At 63.0% G+C, this 13,296-nt stretch overlaps 1 protein-coding gene across 1 annotated transcript in view; it reads left to right on the forward strand.

Moving 5' to 3' along the window:
• Window positions 1-13,296, forward strand: part of CDH4 (cadherin 4) — a 397,589-nt gene that overhangs the window by 324,642 nt on the left and 59,651 nt on the right. Inside the window, exons 4-5 of the mRNA XM_027775375.1 lie at window positions 8,007-8,162; window positions 11,680-11,824. Of these exons, the coding sequence (XP_027631176.1) occupies window positions 8,007-8,162; window positions 11,680-11,824 (301 nt within the window). The remainder of the gene's footprint in view (window positions 1-8,006; window positions 8,163-11,679; window positions 11,825-13,296) is intronic.

The following is a 13,296-nucleotide window of genomic DNA, read 5'->3' on the forward strand; positions in this document are numbered from 1 at the left end:
GCCCCAGTCCAGGAGCCCCGGCGGCCTGAGTCTCGGCTCTATGCTTGGCAGGTTCGCACGATGAGCCAGGTGTAGATGTGAGAGGCCGCCCAGCCATAGGTGCCCTCCAGTCCCCAAACAGAGGACCCCTGTCTGTGCCACATCCGCCCTGGCCTCTTAGGGCACCGGTCAGTACGCAGACACCCTGCACGTGGGGCTCCCTTCGGCGTGCTCAGTGTATGTGGTCTGCCGGGTCTGCACTGGGAGGAGGGACAAGAAGTGGCCTGCAGGGTCGGCCTGGAAGTCCCTCTGCCCCAGACGCTATAGCTGCAGGCCTGGCACATCCAGACAGGGGAGCTTAACAGGGCCCCCAAAGCTACAGCAGGTCTGCAGGAGAAAGGAGACGCCACTCCAGCCTCAAAGGCAGGTGTGCAGCACAAGATCACGGGGTCAATCAGTCCCCACCCCGTCCCCCGTGTCCTCCCTGGCGATCTGGACACAAGAGCCAGACCCGCTGCACAGGAACAGTTAACAGCACCACCCCATTAATGTCGTCTCATCAGCAACTGGAACAGCTCCCTAGAAACGTCTTCCCTGCTCGGTGCACAAAGTGAGGAGGCTGGTAATTACGTGTGTTACGAGTAGTCCTGGCCTGGCGGGGGGCACAGAGCTTCGCAGATCACAGCAATCAGCAGCAGAGGGGAAGCACCACAGGGATGGCGAAAGTGAGCTCTCTTAGAACTGGGGTACGCGCTGGCAAACCATGCTACAGGGCAGCGGGGTTCTGTCACCCGAGAGTGAGGGCCGGGCCCCATCCTGGCCGCCATCATAAATGGTCTGTTCACCTTCACGATGCGTCTGGGGGAGGCGTGAGAGCCCACAGCTGGGAAGGCTGCGGAGTCCCAGAGGTCTGAAACGCTCCTGGAGAGATGCGTGGGAAGGCTGCAGAAGCGATGACGTGGCATAGACGGGGACTCGCGGGGAGCCACGCCCCGGGGCCCTGTCTGTTTGCCGTGGCCAGACGTGTCTGCTGGCTGGCTGGCGCTTCGATTTCCCACCAGCCGTCTGGAGCAACAGGTCCCCTGGGAAGCCTTCTCATTGTCCCTGCACAGCTGTCAGGTCGAGGCTGAGTCACGCGGGCCTTCTCGTCACTCAGCTTCATCCCACACTCAGAGGTGTCCCCACGGCTACTGCGTCCAGTGGGGGCTGCTGGCGGGCGGCTGGGTTCGTGCAAGGTCAGTTTAGAGCCGGTAAGAATGCAGAAAAGACGCCCTCCGTCCTCCCTGCCCCAATGGCATGGACTGAGTGAGTCGATGGTGGTGGAGAGGCAGGGAGGGACCAAGGCAGAGTCACCCCCGGGACGTGTCACAGCAAGGCCACGGGTCTCACTGAAGGAGCCGAAAGCCCCACACCGAGCTCTCCGCCTCTGCTGGGGGAGGGGGCGTGTGTGCGTGTTTCTAACACTGACCTCATTAACTTACGTGGAATCAGCCAGCATGAAAATTTGGGAGAAAAGAGGCTTGATAAGAAATAATAAGCCAGTGGCAACCGAGAGCTGCAGGCAAACCTAACCCGACTGCAGTGACACTGAGAAGCGGGGAAGCCTCTCACTCGAGGGCCTGTTCCGTCTGCAGCCTTTGCCCACCGTCGGCGAAGACGGCCTGCAGTAACACCCGGGCACGGGAGAGCTGCTCGCCCCTCAGACCACGCAGAAAACCTCAGCTCCGGCGGTAAGCGCACTGCCGCCCACAGGTGCCTGCACTTGAGCCCGCCGTCGGCACCGTGCGATGTACAGCGGATGCTCGACCCCAGAACCTGCTCCTGGTGGGGGAGCCTGGTCGCGGCCGGCCTGCGCACATTGGCAGGACACAGGGGAGGGGCCAGCAGGGTCTAGGCCTGAGGAGGCTGCAGGACCAGCACGCTGGCTGCTCCTGCAGATAAACTGCAAAGAAATGGGAAGAGAGGACACTAGAGTCGGGGGGCTGAGACTGTCCACTGTGGCGGCCTACGGCACTGCTTTGCCCACTTCGTGCCCAGTTTGGGAAGGGGGCGTCTGGGACAGGGTGCTTCCCGGTGGGCCTCCTACCATCTGCCGAGCGCCCGTGTGTGGGAATCCAGGGCCTGGGTCAGCCAGCCCTGATGCTCACAGCTGTGCGCCCTTGGGATGGCGCCCTGTCTGTGCCCCGTCTGTCAGCTACAAAGGATGACTGGACCCGCCCGTAGTGTGGCAGTGGGTAAGAGTTCCTGGGAGGAGACGGGCTAGCGGGGCCTGGCATACAGCAAGGTCATAAATGTTAGCTGTGGCCGCCATCAACGTCACCAGCACCACCCCCACCACCACCACCACCCCGCTCCTACTTCCCAACCACCACTACTTCCCACCACCTCCTCCACCACCACCACCGCCATCTCCACCGGCACCACCTCCTCCACCTCTACCACTAATTCCCACCACCGCCATCTCCACCCCCACCAGCACCACCGCCATCTCCACCAGCACCACCTCCTCCACCACCGCCACTAACCACCACCACCGCCATCTCCACCGGCACCACCTCCTCCACCACCACTACTTCCCACCACCTCCTCCACCGGCACCACCGCCATCTCCACCGGCACCACCACCTCCTCCACCACCACTACTTCCCACCACCTCCTCCACCGGCACCACCGCCATCTCCACCGGCACCACCACCTCCTCCACCTCTACCACTAATTCCCACCACCACCATCTCCACCCCCACCAGCACCACCTCCACCTCCACCACCACCTCCTCCACCACCATCTCCACCTCCACCACCATCACCACCAACACAGCCGCCATCACCACCACCACCTCCACCTCCACCACCACAGCCGCCATCACTCCACAGCCGCCATCACCACCACAGCCACCATCACCACCACCATCAATACCACCTCCCCGTCACCTCCACAGCCGCCATCACCACCACCACCACGTCCACCACCACCATCAATACCACCTCCCCGTCACAGCAGTGCTGAGAGGAAGGGGCACAGTGCTAGGACAGGACCTGGCACCATCCCTGAGCTCTTCTCCTCCCCATGGGAGGACGTGAGGCCCTCATCCCGGGTGCAGTTCCTGACACCGACAGCCCGAGTCTGGAAGCTGCGTACGAGGACGCACAGGTGCGTGAGAGGCCAGCAGCGTCTGGAGAGCGAGCGAGCGGCCCACGCCTGTGTGCAGCTCGCCTGTATGCTGCAGGGCGCAGGCCGTCCTCACGAAACCTTGCTGCCAGGACCACCTTTCCCGCAGTGACCACATGTGATAGTGGCCGCGGTGGTGAGGTGACAGTGCTCACGGGCCACATAGCTCTTGTCCCGGGTTCTACTGGGCAGCTCTGAGCCTAACAGGATGTGCTCGTCCACACAGTGACAGGAACGAGGACAGCACGGGGGCCCCAGGGCCACACCTCCCACGTGGCAGGTGCCCTTTGTGTGGAGCTGGCTTTCTCAGAAGTCCTCGTCCCCCGCAGGGTCCCTCACTGACCCTCCCCTCAAACAGCCTTCACCCAGCAGTGCACACGGGCCCTGGGGTCACTGCTGACGACTCACATCCGTCTGTGGGCAGGAGGGCAAGGCCGTGTCCCTCCCAGGGTGTGTTTCGTGGCCTAGACAGGCTGCCAACGCCTGAGGCTGTGATGGCCGGCTGGGGGACGCCTTTGGGTGGGTGAGTGTCCAGCCCAGGTGAAGATGCCCCTACAAGGTCTGGACGTGACTCTCCCTGAGCTTCCTCCTGCAAACGCTCCAAGAGTAAACCCCCATGGTGTTGCAATTCCAAAGCACACGTGGGCACTGCTCTCAGATCCGTCTGAAATTAGACAAAGACACCGTGGAGGGGGAGGTTCCTCCCAGAACCCTCATCTCCCTGACCTTCCTGGGACTCACACGCCTTCCCAGCAGAAGTCCCTGGGTGGACACTGATGCTGGGACCATAAGCTATTTTAATGCAGACGTCACTTAAACTTGGCCGTGGTGCGTCCAGACGCCTGTCTGTGTTTATTCACAGCTGTCCGGGACTTCATGGAGGTCTGCTCGCTCTTTTCAGACACAAATCAAGGGGAAGCTCCCCCCGCCGCCCCCGACCTGCTGAGTGCACTCGCAGTGAATCTCCTTCCGACGGGAACCGTGTGGGCCAGGAGCGTCTGTGAGCCAGGGCAACGAGCCCCTGGTGCCGGGCTGCAGATGGTGCCGCCAGGTGGCCCTGGGGAACAGGACGGGCCAGTGGTGAAACCACAGTGAGATTTCTTTGCAAAATATTCTCTCCAAAATGTGATGGGTTCTTTTTAGTGGGGTTGGTTAAGTTTCCCAGGGACAGACGGGTCATCTGGCTGGAGGAGGGAGTCATGGTGCACGTGACACTTCAGGGCTGCTGTCCTCCGCCCCTATCTGGAGCCCGAGCCTGGGCCAGCGCCCTCCTCACCCACGCTAGCCAGACCGTGCGCCCCCGGCCTCCCCTGACGGAGGCAGCCCCTCTTGGAAGCCAAACTGGGGCACACAGTGAGCCTTGGGATTTGGGCTTTTGGTTATTTGAAGTTTATGTCTTTATCTCTGAGAGATGGGGGGTGGCCTCCCCACAGGGTTTGAGGCCAGGATCCACACCCAGCGCCAGCTAGCATGCCCACACTCAGCCGTGTGAGTGGGACCTTCCCATGCAGGCCTCACTGAGCATGGTCTCGCTGGGCAGAGCGTGGGAGGCCAGAGCCTGGCTGTCACTACAGGGGGCAGAGACGCTGCTGAGCTGGGAGAAGCCAGGTGCCCATCCACGGCCCTGAGGGCGCTGGCTGCCATTAGCCGTTCTGTTTGAGGCCTCTAGGAGTGGGCTGCTGGGGCAAGAGTGGGATAGCCCCTCTGGGCGTGGGCGTGGGCCCTGACAGAGACATCCGCATGCACTGTGTGCACATTCACGTGGGTGTGCACGCATGTGCCCTAGGGGAGAGCATGTGTGTGCATTTGTGTGCATTTGTGTGGGTGTGCACGCGTGTGCCCTAGGGGAGAGCATGTGTGTGCATTTGTGTGCATTTGTGTGGGTGTGCACGCGTGTGCCCTAGCGGAGAGCATGTGTGTGCATTTGTGTGCATTTGTGTGGGTGTGCACGCGTGTGCCCTAGCGGAGAGCATGTGTGTGCATTTGTGTGGGCGTGCACACGTGTGTATTTGTGTACACACCTGCCAGAGAGTGCAGGCCTCCATCCCGCTGGCTGCTTGCCAGAGGCCTCGACTAGCTCAGGCACAGCACCCAAACGCTCACTGACCTTGCACCCCCGGCTCAGGGGCAGCCCCAGACGCTCTCTGACCCTGCACCCCCAGCTCAGGGGCAGCCCCAGACTCTCACTGACCCCGCACCCCCAGCTCAGGGGCAGCCCCAGACGCTCACTGACCCTGCACCCCCAGCTCAGGGGCAGCCCCAGACGCTCTCTGACCCCGCACCCCCCACATCGTGCAAAAGCACATGCTTTTCCTCCTGTTAGTGACACATCTCCCCTCATGCTGGCCAGACAGCACCCAGCAGCCATGGGTGTCACTCCAGGGTGCCACCACACATGCTGGCCTGGACAAAGGCCTCGGTCTGGCCCAGTTTCCTGGGAACTGGGCTCTTCTGGGCACTGGCCAGGGCTGAAAAGTACTCATCACCCGACATCTCCGAGCTTCCGCTGGGGCCGCCCTGTCACTGTCACTGTCAGTCTCGGCAAGTATGCCACCCAGTAGGAACCCGCCCTTGGGCGTCCAAGCCAAACCCCATGGTGTGCTGGGGTACCTCGGGCTCCCTGCCGCCCTGGCTCGGGCCGGTCCGCAGCCCCTCGCCACTGCCCTGGGGATAATGCCGGGTGTGGGAGCTTTGGAAACCCCGTGAGATGTGCTCTCTCTTGTCCTCTGTTCTGGAAGTGTCCAGTGACTCCAGACATGCTGGCTGCCCCGATCTCCTATAGCCGTTTCCTAAAGACGGTCTCCAGGCTTGCTCTCCAGTCACATCTGGGATTCTGTATTTACCTGAAAATAGCCAGTTTCTTCAAGATCTTCAGCTGTGTTGGCGAGACACATAGATAGGAAGATGTGAAAACGTGTTTTTAATCTGGCGATTCCCCCTGAAGTACAGCCCTGAATCGGGGTACCAGTTCCTCTGTTTCGGTGTCTTCAGATCCAGAAGTGTCCATATCCGCCCGCATGGATTACCTCGGTGTTGACCACAGCGAGGCCTCCCTTTCTCTTACGAGGTGCCCCCTCCCCGGCGTCGAACCCTTAGCTCCCGGTACAGAACTGAAGATGGAGCGGTGAAGGCCACGGCTTTGCTGCGATGCAGTCTCAGAGCCTCGTTAATAGTCACATATTACAGTACTTCATTAAGCCTAATCTCTTTTTAAATTTGACTTATTTATTCGCTGTGCTTTCGGGCTGCCTGGTCTGGGACATGAACCGTAGGCGGCCCCGTGGGGGTCCAGCACCTAAACCGTCATGGCCCCCGTGTAACAAGTGTCTTTGGTGGCCTCTAAGTTGTTCTCACTTGCCCGACGACTAGATCCGGATTTTCTCATTTCTAAAAGAGCTCTGCTAGAGTTTTGTTATTATTACTGCTGTATTTTAGTTGGCCAGAGGCCCCCATGCTGAGAGAGGAGGTGGGGAGGCACGCGGGGACTGACCGCACGGCCACCTCCTCTCCTCCGTGTCCCCTCTTGTCGGGAGCAGGCATGCATACACTTGCACCCAGCATGATTTTCAAGCTGCCAGATCCAGGACTCGAACCACACAGTCAGCCCTGTGAGACTCAGCCACCTAAGCCACCACCCCACCAGCTGGTCCTCTCACTACGTTGTAACTGCAAAATTCGGATAAGAACTCCCGGCCTGCTCTGCTCTGTGGAATGGTTTTGAGTTTTCCCATGCCCTCTTTATCACAAAATGTTGTGGTGGCCCTAGGGCTTTGATTTTTTAAAAAGGCAAAAACGGGCCCGCTCCATGGTGTCGCAGTCACGCGCCGCTCGGGAGGAAGCCCCAGGTGGCAACCCGGCTAAGCCCGCAGCTTGGTGAGGCTGGAACACAGGCTCATGGGAGGCCGGGACCCCGGGGGCTGGGGGCTGGGGGAGGGACTGTAGCATGACCAGACCCTGGGGCGGGTGCTTCCCGCTCATATGTGCACGTTTATCATGAATAAAGGAAGGCTTTTCTTTAATAAAAAATAGATTTAAAAGATTTAAAGTATTTTCTACAGGTATAATCAAAGTTGAATGCGAATCTGCCCCACCCTCTCAATGACAACTCTCAAGTCTGTGGCCTCCCTGCCACGGGCCGGCCTCCCTCTCAGACACGCCCCTCATTCCCATTAGCAGCCCCACTAGTGCCCTTCCTGTGCCCAGAGGCTCGTGCGTTTGCTCACCGGCCGAAGATAACATGGCACCAGCCCGTGCTGCAGACCCGCTGGTCTGGGCCCTCCCGCTTCTTCCCAAGTCCCTGCCTCCCTGACTCCCGGGGCTCAGGCAGGGAGCCGGGGCACCCCGCTTTGCCACCTCGCAGCTCCTCTGGACACCTGCTAGTGTCTGTGCTCGGCCACGCTGACAGCAGTTTCCCGTGTGACATTCGTTTCCAGAGATGGCCACCAGCCGTTTTTGGTCATAGCCTGCCGTTCTTGAGGTCCTAGTGTGAGCTGGGTCTGTCAGTGTAGCGGGAAGACGGGCCCAGCCTTTGGACTCCAGCATCTGAACACCTGTGACCGCACTCGGGGCACATCCGGCTGGACACGACTCCCTTGGGGCCCCGCCTTCTCGCCTTGTCCCTCCCTGGGCTGCCGGGAATCCGACCAGCACGGCCGTTTCAAGCCCCCTCCCCATAGCGGCGTCGCTGGCCCGGCAGGCGTCCCGTGTCCCTACCAGACGCTCACCTCAGAGGCTGCACCTGTGCCCCGGCCTCCCGTGCTCCAGAGCTCCGCTGCCACCCTCCTGCGCCTCGGGGTGGCCAAGGGCAGGGGCTGGAGGGGCGGCGCGGCCGCAGGCTCACGCTGTGCTCCCCCTCCAGATCCGCTCCGACAAGGACAATGACATCCCTATCCGGTACAGCATCACGGGTGTGGGCGCCGACCAGCCCCCCATGGAGGTCTTCAGCATCGACTCCATGTCTGGCCGGATGTACGTCACCCGGCCCATGGACAGGGAGGAGCGAGCCTCCTACCACGTGAGTACCCCTGCGAGGGCAGGAGGCAGCGGGACCAGGGTGGCAGGGATCCCAGCTCTCCAGGCACCGGGTGCCCTTGGCACGCAGGCTCCTGCCTGGCCTCGGGTCTGGGCCTGTGCAGGGAGACCCCGGCTTCAGCCCAGATCAGAATCGCCCGGGAGGCTGGCTGCAGGCCCCACCCCAGGGCTCCTCAACCCAGGGCCTTGACCACGTGCGTTCCCGGCCCACGGTCAGTGTGTGGGGTGGGGCTGCCTACGCGCCCCGCTAGGCCCTTGCTCTGGAGCGTGTGGTGGCGGTGTCCCCACCATCTTTGTGGGAAGCGTGTCCTATGGCCTTTTTGCTTCTTCACTGTCGCTCTGGCTGCGGACGCCGCCCCTCAAATGAGTCCATGCAGGGAAAGGAAGATGGAAGAGAAGGGACGGCTGCGGGGCCCCAGCTTTCGGCTGTCCACTCACTTCCTCTGGGCCTCACCGACCTGGCTCGCAGTCCCTCTGCGCCAGTGGCCAAGTGACACCCGAGGGTCTGACCACGGGCCATTCCCATCCTGTCCAGAGCAGGGCTTGCTGTGGAGGCATCCCGGGCCGGGGAGACCACACAGTCAAACCAGCACGTCCCAGACCCTGCGGGGCTCAGCGAGCCGCCACGCCTCCTGCCTCGGCCTCCTCTCCTACGCAGTGCAGGCCATGGTAGCTCACCCCAGGCTGCGGCAGCTCACCCCGGGCCGCAGCAGCTCCCCCCGGGCCAGGCAGCTCACCCCGGGCCACCGCAGCTCACCCCGGACCGCGGCAGCTCACCCCGGGCCACGGCAGCTCACCCAGCCATCACAGACGCAAGCACACCAGGAGTGGACCAGGGCCCTGCAGAGCCAGGCATGCCACATGGTCGCCATGCCAGGCTCAGCTCCTCGGCTGCATGTGGGGACCAGGGCCAGACTTCAGCCTCCGCCACGCTGCCAAGCCCTGGCCTCAGCCCCAGCCGCAGCACTGAGTGTGGCCTACTGTGCCGCCTCTCGGACTCACAGGGTTCACGGCCATCTCCTGGCTCTGGAAGAGAGGCTGTCTGAGAGACGCCCAGGTGGCGGGTCTTATCTTGCGGTCCGAGCAACAGGCCGACGGGTATGGAGCGGCTTCAGCAGGTGGTCACAGCCTGGGTGACTGTTACCCCATCTTGTGATCTGTCTTTTTGTTCGAATGCAGTGAGCAAATAGGGGCTGTCGTCCTTGGCTGTGGCGGGGGGGGGGCTCAGCTAGCTCCTTCAAACTTACCCACTGCTTCTCCTTCTGGGGGCTCGTTCCTGGGCCTAGAACCCATGTCCCAGGCCAATCTCTGGCCTCACGTTCTCAGGCATGGAGCTGCAGCCGGCGTCTCTCGCTTCCCTGGGTCTTCAAGAATCTCTTCACTGCAAGACAGCCCTCTCCTTAAACACGGGGCCGGACCCCAGAGCCCCAGTGCCCTACCGCCGCCTGGCCACTGCTCTGCACCACGGAGCCGAGCGAGCTGAGGGGACCCACTGTGGGCCAGGCCCCAGCTCAGGGCAGGAGGGCCAGTGCAGGGCGAAATGCAGGACCCTCACCCCAAACATCCGCAGAATCCCTAGAGCAGAGTCGCAGACCTAAACCCCCCCAGGGCCTGTGAGCGTGGAGCCCTGCAGGCGTGGGGCCTGCATACCATCCTCCCAGCCCCTGGCTGGTGAGCAGGGCCTGACCACAGAGCGGTCTCCACACCTGCCCTCCCTGCCCAGCCCACAGCCTCAGCAGACAGGCCACTCAGAGTAGGGAGCGGCCTGGGCTCTGGACGCTGGGCTCTGTGCTCACCTCCCCGCCCACACAGGAGGGTGCCCATGGCTGGAAGCCAGGTCTGCTGCAGGGGCCGACCTCCGGGAAGCAGGTGCAGCTGGGCCAGGGTCTGGCTGGGTGGGGACACTCCCCCGAGCTTGCCTGGGCTGCCAGCTCCAGGCCTCAGCTGCCCCTGTACCCTGGCCCCGGAGTGCCCCCAGCCCTGCCTCGCCCCTCCGGTACCCCTCAGGCCTGAGGGCATGCGCTTCAGCCGGCCCTGGGAGGAGCCCCTGTGAGGTTCTGGGTGCTCAGCCACAGGACTGCCCAGACAACGGAAGCGCACGCTCCCCAGCCACACCGAAGAGCTGCCACCATGCTCACCTCGCTCCCCAGTGACCGTGGGCTGCTATCCACGTGCGTCGGCCTCCATGCTGCAGATCTGGGCTCAGCCGCCCTTGTGAGGAGGGAGATAGACAGAGACACACATAGACCCGGGGCAGAGAGACACATCCCAAGACAAGCAGCCCGCCCAGCACAGGCGCCCTCCCACGGCCACACTGACGGGACGAGTGAGGGAGCACGTGAGCAGATGAACATGTGAGCGAGTGAGTGAGCAAGCACATGAGTGAGCACGTGAGCAGATGAACATGTGAGCGAGTGAGCGAGCGAGCACATGAGTGAGCACGTGAGCAGATGAACATGTGAGCAAGTGAGCGAACCCAAAATCTGAGGGGCGGAGCCGAGCAGCCCCGGAGCCTCCCAGCCAGTGCAGGACCCTTTCTGGTCGGCCTTACAGACAGCCCACGAGCCTCCCTGGAGCCCCTCCCCGGGGGCTTCTAGCCCAGCCTGCCCCAGCCGCCCATCCTCAGCTGCCCATGTCTCCATCCTGCCCAGCTCCGGAGCTCAGGGCAAGCAGGGCAGCTGAGCCTGAGGCTCACCTAGGTGGACTTGCAGTGGGCACCCAGGCCACCCTGTCCCCAGCACAGGTGGGCTCTCAGTGGGCACCCAGGCCACCCTGTCCCCAGCACAGGTGGGCTCTCAGTGGGCACCCAGGCCACCCTGACCCCAGCACAGGTGGACACACAGTGGGCAACCAGGCCACTCTGGTGGGCACCCAGGCCACCCTGTCCCCAGCACAGGTGGACTCACAGTGGGCACCCAGGCCACTCTGTCCCCAGCACAGGTGGGCTCTTAGTGGGCACCCAGGCCACCCTGTCCCCAGCACAGGTGGACTCACAGTGGGCACCCAGGCCACCATGCTCCCAGCCCAAGTGGACTCGCAGTGGACACCCAGCCCCACCATGTTGCCTGTCCAAACTCTGGCCTCACCACACCCCATGTGTCCCCTCCCTGTCTCCCCGGAGTCAGCCTCAGCAGTGGAAGGTTAAACCCCTGCCACCTAATGGTCACAAATGTTTTTTGCAGGAGCCACTGTGGGTTGACATGAACTCCTATCACAGGGCACCTGTCCCACCAGACATTTGGCAAAAATGACCAGCGGCAGACAGACCGGTGAGAGCAGGCCGGGGGCGTCAGCCTTCAGGGCTCTGACAGGGTCCTGTTGATCTGCTCAGAAGAGGGAGCCGAGGCTCAGGGAAGACCCGCGGCGTGCCCAGTGCGCTCCGGCCACGGCCCAGGCCGCGCCTGCTGTTCCAAGGCCCAGAGCTCTTAGGTCCCACCCCCGACACTGCGGCTCCCAGGGCGTCCCGAGGGCAGCCGTGCTGACACCCCTGTCTGCTGCAGCTGCGCGCCCACGCGGTGGACATGAACGGGAACAAGGTGGAGAACCCCATTGACCTGTACATCTACGTCATCGACATGAACGACAACCGCCCCGAGTTCCTCAACCAGGTCTACAACGGCTCTGTGGACGAGGGCTCCAAGCCAGGTGAGCCCCGCTCCCTGACACCGCGGCGTCGGCTTCCTGGCAACCCTGGTGGGCACGGGCAGGTGGGGAGCCCCCACACATGACGGCACCGGAGGACCTGCCGTGAACACGCGTGAGACGCAGGGTTACCAAGGCCTCTGACCCCGGGGGTGGGGGCACAGCGAAAGGCACATTAATGCAAGTGGACGGGGCAGTCGTGGCCATGGGAGGGGGACCTGGGGCCTCCCTACGGGAGGGGCGTGGCTGGGAGCCGAAGCACGAGGAGGAGACAGTCAGCTCGTGCTGCAAGGGAACCTGGGAGTGGAACGAGCATGTGCCAAGGTCCTGGGGTGGGACACGAGGCCAAGGGGAAGCCGCCACTCCAGGTCCCGTGGGCTATACTTAGATTCGCTGCCAAGCACAGCACGCAGAGAGGGCCAGCCCCCCTGGGTGGCTGCAGCCCCAGCACACCAATGTCCTCGCAGGCCCCTTGGCGTGCATCATGCCTGTCTGCTCCCTCATGACTGCCAGGAAGCAGGCCTCCTGCCCCACTCCCCTCCCCAGCGAGGGACCTGAGCCCGAGGAGGTGGGGAGAGCGGCCCAGGTCCAGAACTGGGCTCCGCATCTCCAGCTGGCGCTGGAGCCTGACAGACTGAGGATCCCGGCCAGGCCAGGTGCTGCTGGTCCAGACTCAGCAGGTGCTTGGCAGGCCCCGGGTGACTTGGGGAGGTGGGAAGAGCAGCCCCCTGTGCCGTGTCATTGGGGCCAGCCTTTGGGTCGGGCAGGGGGACATGAGGCCATGAGGAAGACACTGCCAGGCACAGTCATGAAATACAGACCAGGGACTGGGGGTTCAGACAGACGCCGTTTACAAATGTGAGGTGCTGCAGACCACGTCTGGGACATTCCTACACCAGAAGAGTCCTCCCCACGGGTCTGGCCTCTGACTGGGAGGCCTGCATTCCAGCATCCCTGGGCAGTGCCCGGGCAGGTGGGGCCTCTGTGCTCTCCAGAGGGCCTGCGGCCTGCCGTCTGTGCCAGCCGGAGCTTCCTGCCCTGAAATCCAGGGTGGCGTGCTCAGAGGCAGGGCCGGCTCCGAGGAGGCCCGTGGGGGTCGGCCGGCGGCCCTGGGGCAGGCAGGCATTGACCTCCGCTTCCCCCACGGAGCTGGCTTGGAAGCCCCTCCCCACGGGCTGTTTCTACAAGGTGACTCGCAGTGTGGACGGGCTATCTTCCAGGTCTGGGAGACAGGCGGGTCCGGGTCACGGAGGGGAACAGATATGACGTTAATTCTGCCGGAGCCTGTGTGGGCGTCCCTGGCAGTCCCTGGAGGGCCAAGGGCACGCGTGGTGAGCAAATTAGCTACAAGCAGCCAGAGAGAGCGAGCAGACGGCTGACAGCACCTCCTGGGACAGGGAGCGGCTCGGGGGCTTTCCTGTTAACCGAAGCTGGGGCCTGTCTCCCCAGGACCCAGAGCGCTAATTAAAGGCCTG

The sequence above is a fragment of the Tupaia chinensis genome, unplaced genomic scaffold, assembly GCF_000334495.1.
Source record: "Tupaia chinensis unplaced genomic scaffold, TupChi_1.0 Scaffold000558_1, whole genome shotgun sequence".
Classification (NCBI taxonomy): Eukaryota; Metazoa; Chordata; class Mammalia; order Scandentia; family Tupaiidae; genus Tupaia; species Tupaia belangeri.